At 36.0% G+C, this 21,533-nt stretch overlaps 1 protein-coding gene across 1 annotated transcript in view; it reads right to left on the reverse strand.

Annotated features, from left to right (window-relative positions):
- The window catches only part of NR6A1 (nuclear receptor subfamily 6 group A member 1), a 203,910-nt gene that overhangs the window by 160,810 nt on the left and 21,567 nt on the right, over nucleotides 1-21,533 (reverse strand). Inside the window, 2 exon segments of the mRNA XM_079113811.1 lie at nucleotides 1,401-1,445; nucleotides 10,562-10,603. Coding sequence (XP_078969937.1) covers nucleotides 1,401-1,445; nucleotides 10,562-10,603 — 87 coding nt within the window.

Consider the following 21,533-nt stretch of genomic DNA (forward strand, 5'->3'; position numbering starts at 1 on the left):
CCTTATGCTTGCAAGGCAAGCACTCTACCAACTGAGCTATATCCCTAGCCCGTCTATTTCTATTTAATAAGATAAAAAAATTAATTTGAGATAGATTGCAGACAAAAATGTAAACACTAAAACCATAAAATTTCTGGTAGAAATATAGAATATCTTTGCAACCTCAGGTTAGTCCAAGATTTCTTAGGAAAGACACAGAAAACATTAATCATAAATAAAAAAAATTGAATTTCATAAAAACTCATCATAAAACATATTTAAAAGGAAAGCCACATATTAAGAGAAAATATTCACAATACATTTACCTGATGACAGACCTGTATCCAAAATAAAAACATCTAGAACTCAATAAATAAATTTTAAAAACATGATTTTTTTTTTAGTGGTCAAAAACATGGACACTAAAAAGATGGTATATGAATAGCCAGTAAATATATAAAAAAGTGACCAACACCATTAGTCACTGAGGAAATGCAAATTAAAACCACATCAATCCCTTTATAATGCTCACTAAAATGACTAAAATTTAAAAGACTGACAATACCAAATGCTTGCAAATATTGGAACTAGAACTCATACACCACTGGAAATGTAAAATGCATAAACATTTTGGAAAACTGGCAATTTCACAAAAAGGTTAACATATACATAACGGGTGCACTACAGAGGATAACGCAGAATAGTCAAGTTTGAGGTCAGGCTCAGCAATATAGCAAGACCCTAAACAATTTACCAAGACCCTGTCTCAAAATAAAAAGGACTGAGGGTATAGCTCAGTGTCAAAGCATTCCTGGGTTCAATCCCCAGGACAAGAAAAAAAAAGTTAATATACATCTACCATGTAACCTAACAATTCCTTTAAAAAAAAAAAAAAAAAAAAAAAAACCGCATCCACAAAAGTACAAAAAAATTTCATAACCAATTTATGTGTGAAAGCTGAAAACTAGAAAGAGCCCAGGTATCAACAGATAAACTGTGACACAATCAATGGAATACCACACAGCAATTAAAAAAAAATACTATTAATACCTGCATCATGGATTAAGTCTCAAATATTATGCTGAATAAAAGCACAAAAGAGCACATGTTGTTTGATTCTAGGCATGTAACATTTTAGAACAGGTAAAACCAATCTATCATAACAAAAATCAGAAGTTACTGCTTCTTGGGATAGAGTAGTGGGGGTCAACTGGGAAAAAGATAAGGGAATTTTCTGAAGGGAAGGAAATGTTCTTACCTTAATGGAATGTGGGTTACAAGGTGCACACATCTGTGAAAATTGCTTGAATTTTACACTTTAGATCTGTGTGCTTCATTGTATGTAAATCCATACATCAATTTTAAAAAGATAAAAAGGACCCGGGCTTTGGGATCACACAGGGTTCAGTTCTGCCACTTACCAGCTGTGTGACCTTGGCCAAGTGTTAAACTGTCAGTTTCCTCATCTGTAAATGGAGAGAACAAGAGAATAACCTCAAAGAGCTGCCAGGAAGAGTAAATGAGATGTTTTAATGATGTTAGCATACAGTAAATGATAATTAAATGTTAACAAAAAAAAGCTACAAATTTCTGTTCTCTATTAAAGCAAAGGAGAAAGATGCAGGGATGATGACAGCAGCTAAATGCTGGGTAATTCACACGTATCATCTTACTTGTTTTTTTAAAACAACCCGTAGTAGAGATTATTACTGTTTTATGGATGAAGAAATGGAGTTTGCGATGGTCACTCAGCAAAGAAGTGGTTATACCAGGATGCAAACTTTCACTCATGTTTTTCCACTGTCCCACACATCAGGCATTTCAGTGGGGTCACATTCCAGTAGAGTCACTCTCAGCAATTAACCCTGTAACTGTCAGGACAGCCCGATTCATATAATAAGTTACTGAGAGCTCCTTTCATCTTGACAATATTAGCTCAAACAACCTGACACAGAAAAGGAAGCCAATTCTGATGGCTTAATTAGTAAATGGAGGAGGTAGGGCTCCAAGAAGAAGCCTAAAAATGCTACTCTAGGCTTTTATTCTGTTCTTGGGCTTCACAATACTTTTCTACTGCTTGAGGGTACTGAAGTCCATTCCTTAGAGATAAGAGAACTTTGAGCTGGGCTTGGTGGCACCTGCCTATAATCCTGCCACTCTAGAGGCTAAGGCAAGAGGATCGAAAATTTGCAACCTGCCTCAGCAATTTAGCAAGGCCCCAGTCAACTTAGTGAGACCCTGTCTCAAAATAAAAAATAAACAGGGTTGGGGATGTAGCTCAGTAGTAAAGTACTTCTGGGTTCAACCCTCAGTACCAAAAAAAGAGGATAACAGAACTCTGAATGCAAAACCTGCACCCTAAGTAAGCAGCTAGAGCTTGAGTGGCTCAATTTGGCAGAAGAGCCTTGAAAACTTGGTAGCTGAAGTGAGAATTAAAGGATTTTTTTAAAAATATCTACCTTTTTTCTTAATAATTCAAGATTCTTTTGTTAAAATGAAATCATAAAGATGATGTTACCCTGTAATCCCATTTTTCTAAAGATACCACTGTTAATAGCTCAGTATTATCCTCTTCTAGACTAAAACTTGTCCTCCACAACATATTTAATCACTCCCTATTAAACTTTTGAGTTGTTGCTAAATTTTTTTACTACTATAAGTGCTCAAAGAAATATTTGTTGACTATACAGTTTGCATAACTATCATTTCTTTAGGATAAATTCCTAGAATGAATTGCTAAATCTGTGATTTTAAATTTTTTATTTTTAAATTTTAAGCTGTTAACTGCAAAAGTAACATGCACAATATCAGTTTTGATAGGTATTAAATTATACTTACAAGAGTTTCCATTTTCCTAAACCCTCATCAGCCCTGAAATTTTTCATTCTTTAACATAGGTATTATAAACTTCAGCATCTGTGGACAACTGGCAGGAAACAGAAATGGGTTCAGGAGGCCATATGGGTCTGTGACAAACCTGAGAGTCATGCTCATCTAAAAAGGGCAGATAACACATCACTCTGTTCTAGCCAACGAAGTCCACATAGAAATCCAAACTCTATATTGGATCTTCAATATATCAAGAAAGCCAGAAATTAACTTTTTTTACAAAATCCCTGCAGGTTTTAAATATGCTTTTATTTAAACATCCTGCAAGAGTGTATCTAAAATGTATCTAAAGGGCAGACCATACTTAGCACATTGAATTTTGTGTTAACAGAAGAACAAGTTATAACACCATATTCTCTTTTGAATTTTAATATTCTACAGTTTATCTTTTCCTATGTTTACCAAAAAGTATGTTCAATTTTGCTTCACAGTGACTATTAACAACCTTTCAAGAAAGAAGGTTATCTTTTCTTTTAGATTCATTTCCACAACCATTACGTCAGGTACAGAGGCTACAGTGTGCCCAGAAAAAGCACATAAAGACTCATCTGTGAGGGGTGAGGTGTAGCTCAGTGATAAAAGTACTTGCCCAGCATGAATGAGGCCCTGAGTTTGAGCCCCAGAAACTCAAAGAGGGGGAAAAAAATTCACTTGGACTAAGTTGCTATACTCTTGGCATACTTAGAGCAGCACAGATTTTCTGAAGAAAATGCTAATTTGTAAAAGTATGCATAACTTGGAAGAGGGCAGCTTTGATCTAGGGTGACCCTCCACTACTGATATATTTGCCTAACACAAGAAATCTTTTTGGTGAGCCATCAAAAAAGGTAATGAATTCCTACACACTCCCTGTCCTCATGTATTTGAATCTGAGCAACCAATTTCAGCTTTGTTGTTTGTTTATGAAATAAGACTCTCTGATCTCAAAATTATACAATACTGCTTCCACAGAAAAAAAACAATTGCTACCACATATCTAGCATCAGAGTCTTTTCATTCCTTCTTAGTCAGCCATTACAAATCTCCAGTCTTAAGATGTTCAAGCATTCCCTGCACCCATGAGAGATAGTGGCAGACATCCATGACTATCCAAGGACCCAACAACTGCCTTTGAACACAACTATCTTTCCATCAATTGTAAACAAGTGCTGAACTCCTGGCTCCATACAGAGTTCCTACCAAGTCAGTATAAACTCTGAAATAGGGGCAGAGGTCAAGGGAGATGAGAGTTCAGCTTAAGCTCTGGATCTCACACTGCCCCCATCCTGTTCCAAAGAATTCTTATCAGAAGGGAACTCCCCAGCAAAAGAACACATTCAGAAGACTTGATCTAGCAACAATGCAGCAGATTCAGCTGAAGTTTTGGAAGCACGCTACAAAACTGTTATGAATGTGAAATACCTAAATCACTAACAGAATGCTGTGAAGAAAGGGGGACATAAAGAGGAGAAATAAGGGAGATTTGTGAATTTATCCTCAGGAAAGAATCTATCTGATAACCAAAGATATCTCTTTGGGAATCTATTGCATGGGAAATTATTCCGCTTCGTGTCCAAAATCATTCTAATATATGCAAAAGATGCCCAAATGATACTTGGGGGAGGGGGCAGGTAGCTAGGGATTGAACCAAGGAGTGCTTAACCACTGAGCTACATCCCCATTCTTTTTATTTTTTATTTTGAGACAGAGCCTAAGTTGCTGAGGCTGGCTTTGAACTTGGGATCCTCCTGCCTGAGATTACGGACTTGCGACACAGTGCCGGGCCTAAATGTTACTTTGATTATAAAATAACCTTTATTCTTCTGTACATAAAAAGCCCCATATATGTTAGAAATCATTAAACTGTCTTAAAAAGTCTTCTACCACTAGCATTTGAGATTTGTCACAGTCATGAGAACTACAGACATTTAACCTATTTAGGCCTCACAATTCTCATCTGTAAAATAAGGATAGTGTCTTTTTAAACAGGTTTTATGAGTACTTAATGAACAAACTCATGTGAAGCATTTAGTGTGTAATAAATATAAGATATGATTAGTACTCAGTAGTAAAAGTCATATCAACTTTTGTGTTGACCTTCCTGACTAAACCAGTTCCTTGAGGGCAGAAACTGTGTTCTTAGTTTGGCACTCCAAGCAGGGAGGTAGGAAAAACCAGTAACTGTGTTAAATGGACCAGGCACTAGAAAACTCAACTTGCAATTAGATAATTTCATAGGCATTAACCCTTCTCACAAGTACTGAACACAGGCAAAGTGCCTGGCACATAAGTTATACCAATAAATGGTAATTCCCTTTCCCTCTTTGATCCCTAACATTCAGTCTTAAGTTCATTCTCTGCAACAATAATTGAGCCTACATGAACTACTTCCTCAGACTAACTATGAATAGACCCATTAGGACATGGGACAGAATTCAGGAATTCTAGATAAAACTTATAGGTACACTACCATATGGGTATATGGGTACAAAAATCCCCTTGGGATCCCAAGATACTTGAAAGTTGAATACAAAGCCAGAGCAAGTTCATGGTGACAGATGTCTTAATATGAGGCTGGGTTTTTGTGTTTTTGTTTGTTCGTTTTTAATTTTACCCATTCATCACACTATAACCATCCCTGCCTGGTGGGCAATGACCAGTACAGCTAAAAAGGACAGTGATTAAACTTTCAAGTCCCTTTTCTCTTTGGCAGTGCTGGGGCCTCACACATGCTACACAAGCACTGTATCACTAAGCTACATCCCCTCATGTCGTTCAAAAGGCTTATTTATCTAAGTTCTTGATTGGCAGAATATATTTTGTTTTTAAAAGTCTGGATCAGCAAGAATCCCAAATACATAGTTTGTAAAATGGTAACAGTCGGATTTTTAATTGTACAAAATTCTTCCTCAGCATACTTCCATTACACTTTGCTATTAACCAAAGAGAAAATACATAATCTGAGTTCTTCTTTTATATTCAGTGATGTATTCCCAGTGACTTGGGAAGCTGAGGCAGGAGGATTCCAAGTTCAAGACCAATCTCAGCAACTTATCGAAATCCTGTCTCAAAATAAAAAAGAGCTGAGGATGTAGCAAAGTGGTAAAGCATCTCAGATTCAATCCCCAGAATAAATGAATGAATAAACAAATAAGCAAGACAGCCAAACAGGGTTAACTTCTTTTATCTTCTAAAAGATTAAATGGGTTTGCTGATGGGCATTTGAGAGGTTACCTGCTGCTACTGGTAGGCAAACCCTGTAACAGCTAACCAGATATTTTAAAAAAATAAAAATAAAAATAAAAAACCTTGGCCAAAATGGTTAAAAGTACATGGGCTCTGTTCCTATGACTGAACTATTTACTTGAAACAGTAACTTATATCTGCCAACACCTGGAATATAGGTTAGTTTAAACTGAATAAAAGCAATTACACTAGCCCATTACTACAGACTGAGAATTTCAACACTATACTACATAGCCTAGAAGAGCATATGCTTAATAGTGTTTACCATTTGCAAAGAATTGTTCCAAACCCTTTGCATATATTACTTCTGTTAATCCCTATCATAGCCCTAATAAAATAAACTTTTGCTGTCCCTTTTATAGATCTAAAAAACTAAGACAAAGAGAAATTAAATAACATAACCAAGAATGCAGAATTAACAAATATTAAAGCCATGTTAAATTCAAGCAATCTCAAGCCACAGTTCATGATCCTAATTCAGAAGTTTTTGCTGATATAAAAAGGTAAAGTTTTTGAAATACAGGTGGAAAACTTTGAAACGAACTGTTCACTACAGCATTACATATAATGTCCAAAAAAGGAAACAATTTAAATACCCAAGAATGGAAAATGGTTAAATACATTAAAGCTATTTATTTTCAATGAAACATTATCCTGCCATTAAAAATATTTATGAAAAATGTTTCAAGACTTCAGATAATGGTCCCAATGTAATGCTAACAAACAGGATACAAAACTGCATTTACAGTATGATTCCTAATTATGATAAGGTGAGCTCAGATACACACTGGAAGGATATATTATCAGATGAGAAATACTGGTTATTACTAAGTAGTGAGATTAAGGATGCTTACATTTTACTTTTAGTGTTTTCCACAAAGAACATATATTATTCTACCACCAGTATAAACAAAGGCAATTTCTTTCCTTTAATTAAGCTGCAACAAAGTCCTCAACCAGTTGGTAAAAGATCCTAGTCTGACTTCCAGTAGTCGCTTTCCTTAGGATAGTATCCTTTGAACATCAGACAACATAATACATTTCAAAAAGAATGTTCATCTTTAACTTTAGAAGCTGAAATGAGTGCTTTCCATTTTGGCCAGTGTTTATTCTTGATGTAATTATTTTAGGATATCACAAGAAGAGGCATGGATTTCATTACACATAAGCCAAAAATCTGGTAATAGCTTTGCTGATATAGATAATAAAACAAAAGTTTGACCAGAGAGGAAGAACAGCTGTTGCTAATCCAACTATTTACCCTTTGACCCTCTATCTGCCCAATAACTGAACAGTACCAATTGTTTCCATGTATTATGTGCTGTTTACAATCCCTGAGAGAGGGATGAAAGGAATTAATAATTTAGCCTAGAAAGTGGACAGTCTTTATTGGGGAGCCCCTTGTCTGTGGAACAGAAATCAGAACAGGAGCTGTCGTGAAGTCACAGGTCTCTTTACTGTTCCTGTTTTATAGCCTAATTGGCCTCCAAACATAAATCAATTATTTCTCCTGTTTTAAGCAACAATGACTCCTATTCTTTAACTTCCCTTGTATCAAGTCAGTCCTTGTTCTCTTGAGTTTTACAACTACATGGTAAACATGATGGCTGAGGAAAAAACTTGGGGAGCAAGACAGACTGGGGCTATTTGGAAACAGAAGCACAGAAAGGTTATGCTGTTTTGAACCTCTCTTGACCTTTGACTGCCCTTGTCCCTAGCTTATGCTAATGGACATGGGATAGGAATGTTTTTTTGTAGAAATGAACTTAGCCTGAACCTGTGCCATAACATTGGACTCCAGGAAGCCCAGGAATCATACGAAGGCAGCCAGAGTGTGAACAGCAGCCCATATTCCAAACACAGCTGTCCATCTGTTCAACTACAGAAAAGATTTTTTAAAAAAGGACATTTGAATTGGACCAAATTAGTAATTCCTCAACTGATTTCAACATAATCAATCTGTTATCCAAATCTCCATGTACAAATGGAAATAAGCAGCAAAAATATTTCCTATTACAAAATAGGCTTTCCCTACCAGGAATTTAGAAATGGGATGGAAAATGAGGGCTCCGATTTCCAAAGATACAACAACAAAAAAATTCCTATTATTCTCAATCTAATGTGCAAAAGTCATGAGGTATTAACATAAGATGTTATTCCTTTCCAGTACAAATCTACAGAATTTGCAGTATCAAAATCCATAATCAATTTAATTCAACATACACAGCCATCTCAGTCTTGAGGCTTCCTATAACTTCACAAGGTAAGCATGCCAAGCCATTATGGGTGAACACACCCATAATCCCAGCAGCTCAGGAGGCTGAGGCAGGAGGACCGGGAGTTCAAAGCCAGACTCAGTAATTTAGTGAGACCCTAAGCAATTCAGTGAGACCCTGTCTCTAAATAAAATATAAAAAAGGGCTGGGGATGTGGCTCAGTGGTTAAGCACCTCTGGGTTCAATCCCTGGTACCCAAAAAAAAGCATGCCTATCTGCATTCCAAGACTGGTATAGAATGAGACAATAAAATTTTATTTTTGCCTATTTATTATCAAAATAACAAGACCTTTATGTATTTCTTCAAAGAGAAAGAATAAAAATACTAATTTTAATACAAAGACAAAAACTTAAGAGTTACTGAGAATACTACCCACATGCACTAAGTATTGATGATTTTGGTGACTTCCATTCTAAATTGATTTATAAAATTATGTTCCTTCTCATGGAATGGAGAGGTCTATAAATCAGCATATTTAGCTGGGAATTCTATACAGAAATGTTAAATGAACCAGGATTACTTGGACCCAGAAAGCAGAATAACTCAACAATAAATTTATGAAATGGAGGGTATTTCTCAGAAAATAACATGAGCTATTTTCAGTTGCTCCCAGGTGCTAAGCGGAAAATAAACTTGGGTACTATGTGCTAAATTCAAGGTTTGAAAAATATCTTCTCAAATATTTCACATGACTTTTAAAAGATGAGGGCAAGAGTTCATCATTTGTACAATCCTTGAGCCTACACTGGGGCCTGTAACAAAGTGAACACACAATATTTAATAAAATGAGTTTTCAACTACTTAGTGTGTTTTACATATAATTTTCTGAAAGATCAAAAATACCTCCACATCCTTCCTTGCGCTCAAAAATGCTTCTAGGGAACGACCATGACTCAAGAAAATAACTAAATTACCATTTCCTCCTCCTATAAAAGATATTCAAAAGAGAATGACAGAAGAAAATAATGTATTTACCTACAGTTACTGGAATACTGGGGACATATGACCTAATACAGAACTCATTCTGAGCTGGGCACCATATTGCCTATATTCCCAGCAACTCAGGAGGCTGAGGCAGAAAGATCACAAGTTCGAGGCCAGACTAGGCAACTTGGCAAGATTCTGTCTCAAAATAAATTTATAAGGGCTTACAATATAACTCTGTTGTAGAGTGCTTTCCTAGCATGTGTGAAGCACTAGGTTCAATCCCCAGTACTGCCCCACTCCACTAAAAAAAAAAAAAAAAAAAATTCAGAAAACAGATTCTGAACTTTATAATTTCCGAAAAGACAAATCTTGTTTCCTGGTGTTTGATAAATATCACAAGACTTATTTTGTTTCAGAACAATTAAACAATTAAATTAAATTAAATATGGATTTTTATACTATTTATACTATTAAGGTATGTGGGAAATAAGAAAGGTCCATACTCTCAGAGCTGGTATTAGCCAGGATGGTAGAAGTTTCACTTTCTTAACAGCAGACTGGTGACAAATAACCTTTAAAAAGTTCTAGCACCAGAAATAATAACCCTAGACATCTCATGAAGTCTTACTCTAAATCATCATTCAACCTATTGTCACTTAGCAAAATATCTATACACAGTGGATTCTCTCATGTTTATGTCTAACAATTATAATCATATCCCAGAATTACCAAAATGCTGCATGACACATTTTGGTAGCATGGAAAACACAAATGATTATCATTAATCATCATTTAATTAAACCTTGAAATGATCACTCTTATACCTTAACCTGAAGAATGTAGTTGCAAATGCTTTACAAATTAAACTGGTACAAAGTTATCAATTATAAATTTTAAAATAAACTGTCAAAACTAGACAATATTTTAGAAAAGCAGAAAATATGGTTGTAGATGTGCATATATGAAAGCAAAATTTTTGTTGTTGCTGCCAGTGTCATAGGAGGATGAGAAACAGAGCAAGGAGATTAGTGTTAAATACAAAATTAAAGCAAACCAACTTTCTATTAAATGAATAGAGCCTAGACATCAAACAATATTAGGAAAAGAAAAGGCATCATAGAAAAGACAGAATGTCATTCCCATAATTATAAATTGAGAGTCAAACTAGATAAAGTTAACCAATTACACACTAAGTCATACATTTAAAAGCATACATACACATCCTTTTCTTACCAACAAACATTGGGTAACATTGAGAACTTACTAGTGCCTGGATCAAGCTCTGACAACTCATCCTGACAGAAACCTGAAGAGAAAAGAATAGGAAAAAAAGATTAGATTATAATTTATGAATTACTGTAAGCTGGCTTCAAATATGAAAAATTATCAAAGTGGGGAAAAAATTCAGACTCAGAAGTCAATTTGGGTTTGAATTTTAGCTCTAACATCTAGTTATTGTATAACCCTGAGTTTCCATCATTTTAATACAAAAATGGAGATAACAGCACTTACTAGAGTTGCAAGGAAGATTAAGGGAGATGGCAATATAAAATGCTAAGCACAACCCTTAGCTCACAGTAGGAGCTCAACAAGCAATAGCACAAGTAATTGTAAGCATGCCAATGTCTGTTGGAATCAAAACTCATAAGAAAAGTACATTTCATTTCAGATCAGTCATGTTCTACTTAATGTAATCAATTCTTTCCCAAAAGAAAGTGAAATAAGAGCTTATAACAAGTATCAAACAAGGTAATTTTATTTAAAATTTTCACAGAGGCTGAAAATTTGACCCACAAACAAGTGGAAGCAATTCCTCCGTTATTAAGTACACTATTTAAGTTGAAGGCAGGAAGGGAGGACAGCCTAGACAGTGTGGATGGAAGGCCTAAAAAAGGGAGATGAATGTGCAACTCCAAAGTTCTGAAATTGCTGAGAGTGGCTGAGAAGCCTGGGAAAGCTCATCTCACAGTCACTCTAAAGCCTCTCTACATACAAATAACAGAAATTAGAATAGCCCTGGAGAGATGCCATGTATCTCAGTTCACTCAGGATGCTGTAACAAAATACTATAAACTAGGTGGCTTACAACTAACAAATTTATTTCTCAAAGTTCAAGAAGCTAGGAAGTTCAAGATCAAGGCACCAGCAAAATCAGTATTTGATGAGGGCCTGCCTTCTGGTTCACAGATGACACTTCTTGCCATGTCCAATGATAGAAGGAATGAAAGAGCTGTCTAGGTGTCTCTTAGAGAAGAATTAATCCCATTCATGGGATCTATGATCTCATAATCACCTCCCAAAAGTCCCCAATTCTAATACCATCACCTTGGGAGCTAGAATTTCAACTTTTAGGCCCTTTTTATTTGTCTTTTTTTTTGGTGGTGCGGGGGATTGAACTCAGGGCCTTGTGCTTGCAAGGCAAGCACTCTACCGACTGGGCTATCTCCCCAGCCCTTATTTGTCATTTTGAGGCAAGGTCTTGGTAACTTGCTTAGGGCCTCACTAAGTTGCTAAGGCTGGCCTCAAACTTGTGATTCTCCTGCCTCAGCCTCCTGAATCACTATGCATGCACCATGGTGCCCAGTTTGAAGTGCAGGTTCTTCAGAATGTGTTTATAGACCTCTCTAAACTCAGAGAACAGTGTTCTCCCTTTGTTTCTTGCATGGATTCTGTGTTGTATGTGGGGTTTTTGTTGTTGCTGTTTTTGGTACCAGGGATTGAACTCAGAGTTATGTAACCACTAAGCCATATCCCCAGCCCTTTTTTATGTTTTATTTTTGAAATGAGGTCTCTCTAAGTCCTTAGGGCCTCACTAAGTTGCTGAGGTTGGTCTCAAACTTGGATCCTCCTGTCTTTTTTTTTTTTTTTTTTTTTTTTTTTTTTTTTTTTTTTTGGCAGTGCTGGGGATTGAACCCAGGGCCTTGTGCTTGAGAGGCAAGCACTCTACCAACTGAGCTATCTCTCCAGCCCAGATCCTCCTGTCTTGACCTCTCTCAAGTTGCTTGGTGTGTGCCAATGTGCCCAGCTGTATGTCTGTATGTGGCTTCATTTAAAAAAAAAGGGAGGGGGTGTTTTGTTTTTTTTTTTAAAGAAATAAGAAAAAAAGTCCTTCAGAGATAAGGAGTTTTCCCTTGACATTAATCAAGAATTTATTGCAGGCACTGTCAAGGTACTGTAGGGAACTCAAAAGATGTCATGACAGGATCCCTGTTCCAGGTTCCTGCCTTTATTATTTAAAAAGCAGGCTCAGTACAAAATGAAAACATGGTGCCTATCATCTGTTTATTTAGGGACTGGGGATGTACCTCAGTGGTAGAGCACATGACCAAATTCAATCCCCAGCACTTAAAAAAAAAAAAAAAAAAAAAAAAAGATTTTCAAGAATTTCAATTTATGTATCAAGTTTAGGAAAGAAAACATTCAGACACAGCACCTGGCAATGAGGAAATAACTCATCATTACACATTTGTTGAATACTTAATATCCTGCCAGAAGTAAAACAGAATAGGCATTCATCTTATACATAACTGATCTAAAAACAATGATATCATGGCAAGGCATGAAAGTACAATGGGAAAGACAGACAGTGCCCCCCAACCCCTAGGGCAGATCCTAATTCAAGTCACTTTTAGTTATATGACCTGAGGCAAGTCACTCCCTATTATGGGCCTCAGATTTACTGACATTAAATAATAAACATCTAAGTTAGAGGTATCAACAAAGGACAAAGTTTAATGTACCCTCTGAAAGTAACAAGCATTTTGAATTCAAAGCAACTAGACTGATCATAAAGAGAAGGTGACTCAAAAACAAAAATACTAAGAACACACATTAAAATGGACATCTATTGCTTTTATCTACCTAGCAATCATCCCCTCCTCCTGTTAATGGCACCCTAATTTTTCTTTGGAGACTTCCACTTCAAGTCCATATGATCGAAGGAAGATTGACCTTCTTATAAACTGGGATTAATAACAGCACCTATCTCATAGGGCTATTAAAAAGATTAAATGAGATAGTGAATGTAAAGACTTTGCACAGAGCTCAACTATGTGAGCTACTGCTACTTAATTCTGAGAGATTCATTCAATTTGGTGTTATGACTGTGGGGACAAAGTGTTCATCATAGAAGGGCAAGTACTGAACCATTCATGACATGGGATGGAACCCTAATAAGGTCACCTTAGGTATTTGCTCTAATTCTTAAACCTTTTTTATATTTTCAGCTTTAAAACAATCTGATGTGGTGATTCCAGATATTTGCTACTCCCTGAGAAAAGGACTCTTTATATTTACCCTATAATAAATTTCTTCAAGAGTCACAAAAACCCCTAATTATGGAACTCAGTAACTGATGTCTACGTTCCCACCATCTCATCCTGAGACTCTTAGCTAATATCTCTGATTTTATAGATCATCACTAGCACGGGAGAACAACATTAATTCTACCTACAAACTACACACCTTTAAGTTAGTGCAGTGGCCATTTTGGTTACCATTTCCAAGCAGAATCTACCCCCAGATTTCAGCAACCAGATCTAGCTAGCAAAATGATTTGTTCCTAGAAGAACTCAAACCACTGCTAGACTTAACCCCAAATACATTTCTTCAGGTAGGTTCAATTCAAAGGCAAAAAATATCAGTTATTCAGTAGAAAGCAGACTCCTAAGCCCCATAAACATACAAAATATACCCCCAATGCCACCTGCTTTACAGAATACACTACATTAAACATATTAGAAAATATCAGAAATCCATGGTCTCTGGCTGGGACCTTAAATTGCTTTCAAATAAGAAACACAAAATATGTTCCTAAAATATCACAAAGTTAGTGTACACATGAGAAATCTGAAGTTACAGCATGAAGTTTATATTCACTTAAGCCCAGTTTGAGACAGATGCAAATTTGAAAGGAGCATGGGCATGAGTTAGAGTTAGGTTCAAATCGCAGATTTGCCACAGTTTAATTAACCATCCTACGCCTACTTCCTGAAATGGGGGTTAAAAATAGCCATCATGTTCACCTGCTGTGAGATTTGGTGAGTATATATAAGTGATCAAAAAATGCATTGAAGTTAGGGAATCTTCTTCAATACAAGAAGGTTCAATTAACAAGCTTTTTTCCTAATATGCATCTGACAAAAAGAAAAAGACCAGACTGACTGGCTACAGTGACAGATCAGAGTCACTGATTTTTTTTTTTTTTTTTTTTTTTTTTTTTTTTTTTTTACTACAAAACTGTATTTTACTAGGGAAAACAGTTAAAACTTTGAGTACCTTTTTACAAATGTAAATAAAGGCTTATGGGTAATGCCCATCAATAAAAGCCTAAAACAATAGCTAACTGTGCTCTATAATGTGTCTTACAAATTGAAGTCAGCGTTAACTCAAGGAATATTTTTATTTTACTTATTTATTTATTACCACAGTACTGAGCATTGAACCAAGGGGTGCTCTACCTCAGTTACATTGAGAAATTTTTAAGTTTTATTTTGGGACAGGGAGTCCATCCTCCTATCTCAATCTCCCAAAATTGCTGGGATTATAAGAATGCACCATCATACCCAGAAGGAATGTTTTGATTTAATCTGACTGTAGGAAGGCAGTAGAGTACAACTGAGCACTGGATCCTGATTACTTAGTGAATTTTGAAATCCAACAGCCCACAGTTGAGAGTTAAGGTAAGACCCTTAAAATATAGAATTCTATAATTCTAATCAAACACCACCTTTTTCCCTAAAATAGAGATTTTATACATACACAAACGTGCAAGGCAAGTTGAGACAGGAGAACTGCAAATTCAATGCCAGTCTCGTCAATTTAGCAAGGCCCCAAACTTAGTGAGACTTGGTCTCAAGATTAAAAAAAAAAGGGGGGGGGGGCTGGGGATGTAGCTCAGTGTGTGTGTCCACTAGAACCTGAATTTTCTAGAACCTAAGACTCTAGAAATTTGTTTTCTTGGATCCCATTTAAAAAAAAAAAATTCTTTACCCAGGATTTCTACTGATTCACAATAGTCACATGCTGGTCTTTTCTGGACCAACCAGCTCCAATCAGTTTTATCAGTTTCCCATCTCCCTTGTCTCCACTAATCATAATTAAGTCCCCAGTGAAACTATGTGTCTCCTTCAGCTGGATCTAGTATCAGCCCCAACTACAGCTGCAGTCTCAGGCCTGAGGAAGGTTAGCATGTCTCAAGAGGTGTTGCTTAGTAAATGCTTGAAGAACTGTTTCTCCAAAAGACAATGAGGATAAATAGCTTGGAAACCACAATGAATTTCTTGTTGAAACAACAAATTGAAAGAGAAAGTGAGTTTCTCAGCTTTAAAGGTCTAGAACAGTCCTATCCAATAAAAATTTTTACCATAAAAGAAACGGTATGTATCTATATTGTCCAATACAAAGTGCACCTAGAAAGTAACTATTTTGACTAAGGAACTGAATTTTTACCTTTACCCTTAAGTAATTTAAATAGCCACATGAGGAGAGACTTTATTCTACTGGACAATCAAAGTCTAAGTCACCCCAGTCACCTCTCCTTCTAAATATTATCAGGCCATGTGTTTTGGATTATGCTGCAGCTATAAAGAAACTGTAATATGGAAATGTGTAAGGTAGAATAATTTGCTGACTTATAACTATAATTATAAATGGCTATATCAGTTATCAGAATAATCAGCCTACAAATAGTCACTAATTCCAACAATTATTATTATTATTATCTGCCCATGCTGTAGCAAGCCTGAGACCTAGAAGATACAAATATGAATATAACTAATAACTAACCCAACTATCTAAGAATAAATAGATCAGTGGAGTACAGACCAAAACAACTGTAGAGCCCTAACAATGTGAATGTACATAATGTCACTGCATCGTAGACTTAAAAAGTTAAAATGGGCTGGGCACAGTGGTGCATGCCTATAATCCCAGAGGCTCGGGAGGCTGAGACAGGAGGATTGTGAGTTCAAAGCCAGCCTCTGCAAGGGCAAGGCACTAAAAAACTCAATGAGACCCTGTCTCTAAATAAAATAAAAAATAGGGCTGGGGATGTGGCTTGGTGGTTGAGTGCCCCTGAGTTCAATCCCTGGTACCAAAAAAAAAAAAAAAAAAAAAGTTAAAATGGTAAATTTTATACTATGTATATTTTACCACAATAAAAAAGAGAAAAAAGATTAAAGTCTAGTGAAAAAACCATCAAAAAATGTTTTTGAAAAAACTAACTGTATAGGAACATATGAATACGACACAGCAAGTAATAAGAGTATAAATTTTTATATCAGAATAGATTCAAATACTGGAACCATTACTTAATTGTATTGTGAAAGTTACCTCACCTGAGACAATTTTGTTGTCTGTAGACTATTAGGAAGATTCAATGATATGATGCACTTAAGTCAGTGAAAGTGCTCAGTAGCTACGATCAATATTAGTGAGAGAGAAAAAGCAGTAATCATGGGGTCAGGAGCATGGGGAAGATGATAGCCACTCACCAGACAAATAAGGTTATTTCTAAGACATATTCAGAGGAAGCAGCATGTGAAAGGAATGAACAGAGTAGAAGCAAAATATTACCTAATAATTTGATTTGACTACAGGATTACTAGGAGCATATCATAAAGACATTTTAACTGCCACATGAGTTTTTGGCTTTTATCCTATAGCCAATAATAATTAAAAATATGGATATATCTAGGAAGTAGATCAATACCAGCCCAACTCCAATACAGTGGTTCTAAAATTTTAACCAGCAAACTAAACACATAGAGTTTTTACAAAATAAAGTTTTGTTGGGGTAGCCAGTGTATACATGGTAAACCATCCACAACCCATGAACTCTAGGAACTCTTCCCAATTTTACATGCCTCCTCCAACCCTGTCCATCTTCTAGGTACCTTACGGTACTATGAATGGCTTGGGTAAAGGATGAGAAGAAACGTGGCTTCCTTTTTTCTTTTTCTTTAACATCAGCTAGCCAGACCACAGTCTGGGTGCGATACAGCTGGGTTGCTGCCTACAGGCTAGTTCCAGACCCAAGCAAATACAAGACTCCACACTAGTTCCAGACCCAAGCAAATACAAGACTCCTTTTCTTTGGATTGGCTGAGCATTAAATTCATATCTGCTTCTTGCCTTTCTATCCATGGACTAAGGCACCACTTGGACCATCAGCTTTTGTTTTTCATAGGCAACCTGACAAACCATACTTCAGAAACGATGGAAAATGCTTTTGAATGCAGAGACCTAGCACCAGGAGTCCATACAGCAAAAGCTGGCTGGAAGAGCTTCAAGTAATAGTTCCCCTTCTTCACCTTCACAAATGTCAAGGTCACATTTTTAAGTTGCAAGAAAAATAATGTCATTTTCCTAATGTCATTTTCTTAACATGAAATCTAAGGAAAAAAGAAAAAAAGCAGAGATGGGGGAGTGGGTCAAGGATTTTTAATTATATAATCTATTATGCCCACATATTTGCTCAGCATAAATGCAGTTGAAAAAGCTGCCTATATTTCTATGGAAACATTAATAATAACTATTCTCTGATCAACCTACATCACCTTTCATATCATTTTTCAGGCTTCTAGCTTTGTAATCATAGCCTTGAAAGCAGACTGAAGGCAGAATAGCCTGCTCAAGATTATGACATTTCAATTTTAAAACATTCCATAAAAAAACATAGAAACAGTACACAGATTCAAGGCTGTGGTTACAGAATCAGAAGGTAAAAAAAACAATTTTCAATCTGATGAGTCAGAGGTCAGTAGTGTTTCCATGGGGAAAATAGTACAGGGATTTCTCAGAAAACTGCATGTACTGATGAGCCTCTGACATTTTTCATTTACAATTTATGGTTCTCTGGAGGAACAAAAGGGGTTGATGAAAATTTCATATTCAGCTTGAAGGTTAAAGAAATTTCAAAAGGCATACATACAAGAATGTATAAAAGAATTTGTCAGCTACTATTTATTGAATCTTTACTATATGCCAGGCATCGACCTGATGCTTTATATGAGTTCTACTGAAAAATAGCTACTATTATTGCCATCTTACAGGTTTAAAGATATACTTTACTCTATAACATAAAAGGAGTCACAAAAATCAAAACAAAAGAACTTCAGGACATCTAAGCTAATAAAACCCTATTCTTGCATGAGTACATGCTCTGCAACAACCAGCAGAGGGGAATTTGGCATAATTTTGAAGACCAAACCCTGACATACCCATAACAGCAGTGCCTCCTCTTGAATAATCCAAGATGCCCATGTCAGAAGCAACTATTAGCTACTGCTTTTTTTTCTCTTTTTTTTTACAATACTGAACCCAGGGTCTTAGGCACACTAGGCGAAACAAGCATTCTACCACTCACTGAGTTACACCCCAACCCTGCTAAGAGCATCTTTTGGAAAACTCTAATGTTCCCATCAAGAATGGGGGAGAGTGAAAATTTTTTGAGGGGGAGGGCGTCATTTCAAAAATGGGGGAGCAGTGGGAATGGACCTACAAAGTCTTCAGAAAGTGCCCCATACCATCCTCAATAGATGGTCTGATGAAACAGTAGAAGTCAATTCTTTTAGGGAAATTCATTAGAAAAAAGTATATGTGAGTGAAGCGATGACCTACAAATGGCAGAGTTTTATTTCATTTTTATTTTCTTCAAAAAACCCCATATAAAAATGGAGCACTGATGTATGAAAAGCCTTTAAAATGTCCCTTTGGAAGCACACTAGAAACCTAAGACAGAAATAAAGAAAATAGTACACAACTGGAAGCCACCTAAAAATTCAACCACACGGGAATGATTAAATTTGGTATGATTATTCAAGGAAGCATTTATTAAGAGTTTATAATAGGCAAATACCATATAATGCCTTAAGTATGACATTAAATTGTATTCCTCAAAGTGAGTTCAGCTATATCCCAACACCTATATACACGACAAAACAATTTTGGTATCTTTTCCCAATAATTATCTCTAAGCACGGGCATTATGGTTGATTTTTCTCCATCATACTTTTCTGACTAAAAGCATATTGTTTTTGCCTGGCATGGTGGTGCATGCCTATAATCCCAGAAACTCAGGAGGCTAAGGCAGAAGATCACAAGTTAGAGGTCAGTTTTAGCAACTTAATGAGAGCCTCAGTACTTAGCAACACCCTGTCTTGAAATTAAAAAAAAAAAAAAAACTGGGAATGTAGGTCAGTGGTAAAGTATACCAGGGTTCAATTACCAAGACCAAAAAAAAAAAAAGGGTATTATTTTTATATACAAAAAATTTGTATATACAAAAAATATTTTATATACATTTTTAAAATCCTTAAAACAAAATGATTTGGCTAAACTCTCTAAAATCAACCACATCAACATAAAGGAAAAGAAAATCCTAGACATTCTCTATTGAATTGTATGTTACCATCTCATTAGAAAAAGGATTCTTTCAGAGATACTAGGTTAGTCATTAATGTCTGAAGTTCAATATAATCTACCAACTTCAGAAATCCACTGTGTGACAAAAAGATAAAACATCTTTTACCTTGCAGTTTAGAAACTTTCAAATCTGAAATAAAACTACTAGATTATTGTATTTATGAAATATGTTGAAAAGAAATCAAGACTACTAAAATCTAATGAGTTAAGACAAAAGACCATTCCACAATTACAAAGGATATTACACAAAGAAGATCTGATTTTCTTAAATGTTCAAGTTTTCTATATTCTAAAATTAAATTCAACTAATGTGTACCCAGTGTTTTCAATGGACATGGCACTGGACTAGATTACAAAAGGGAAACAATGCTAAATACAGCTGGTTATCCCCAGACTATTACAACCTGCTAGAGAAAACAGAAAAGCTACTGGATACAAGGAATTACTCAGTAAATACCCTCATGGGACAAAAGCAGCAGTAGACAAATAAGACATTTCTTTCTAGGGGAAGCCAGAAAAGACTTGATGGAAAAAGTAGCACCTAAATCAGACTAGTAAGCACGAAAAGAAGAACGTAAATAAAGACTATCAAAAAACTCAGCAAGCCTGGCTGGCGAGATAGCTCAGTCAGTAGAGTGCTTGCCTTGCAAGCACAAGGCCCTGGGTTTGATCCCTAGCACTGCAACAAAAAAGAAGAAAAGAAAAAACTCAGCAAGCCATTCATACCTTTTGCATGTCCTTACCCCTACTGGCAAATATTTTCTCCAGAGGTAATCATAAAACAGAGGAGAATTATATAGACCCTGTCTGGCACATTCTTTCCTAAATGAAATCAAGGGAAATCAAGGCCTATTCTGGTACATACACAACTACCTTTTCATCCTGGGTTGGATGGTCCCATCCCCATACGTGGTTTCATCACTTGTACTTCCCAACTGATGGCCCCACACACACAAACTTTCAATTCCAGGTGAAACTCTTCCAAACCACAGACCCATCTGTCCAATTGCCTACTGTAAAATTCAAGATGTCAAACTAATCCTATTTTCTCTTTGAAACCTGCTTCTTGTCTCTCCACTCAAGTTCTAGGTACCACCAATTCTCAGTCCCAAAACTGAGGTTCCCAGTGATCACTCCTAGGCTCCTACGTGACCACCTTTCCCCAAATTCCCATCTCAGTCATCCTCCCTCTAATCTCCATAGACCTAATTCGAACCTAATCACCCTAGAATCATGAACTATTAAAACTGTCCTCTCACTAAACTATTAAAGCCTCTCTTCTCTCACTTCCTGGAATTTAAACTTCCTAATCCACTCAAAAATCCTGTTGACTCCCCCATTTCAACTCCTTAGCATGACATTCATGGCCTTAAATTACACAAACAAATAAATCCAACATTTGAAAAGCTACTTTTTACAATCTTATTTCCCTGACACACCCAGAAGTTTGAAAATGATAACACACAAATTCTTATTTTCAAACTCTCTTTATACAGAGATAAAACTGTACCAGCTTTAATGTTGTAAGCAATTTCCTAATATGAAAACATCAATAAAGTGATAAAACTAGGGAGGCAAGACACCTGAGCACTTGGTTTGCTCTGGTACTAATAAGTCATTTGTGTAAAGCTAGGGAATCTATCCCTTCTATGTCTTTACTTTTTCTGTATATACAGACCTCATAATAATAAAATTATACATAGATATTATAATGTTAACACTTGACTTATGAGGTACTACAAATCATCTCTAATCTCTTCTATCCCTCACTAGCCCACATTTTACAGAAAGGAGAGATTTTGAATAGGAAT

The sequence above is a fragment of the Sciurus vulgaris genome (assembly GCF_902686455.1).
Source record: "Sciurus vulgaris genome assembly, chromosome: 15".
Taxonomy (NCBI): Eukaryota; Metazoa; Chordata; class Mammalia; order Rodentia; family Sciuridae; genus Sciurus; species Sciurus vulgaris.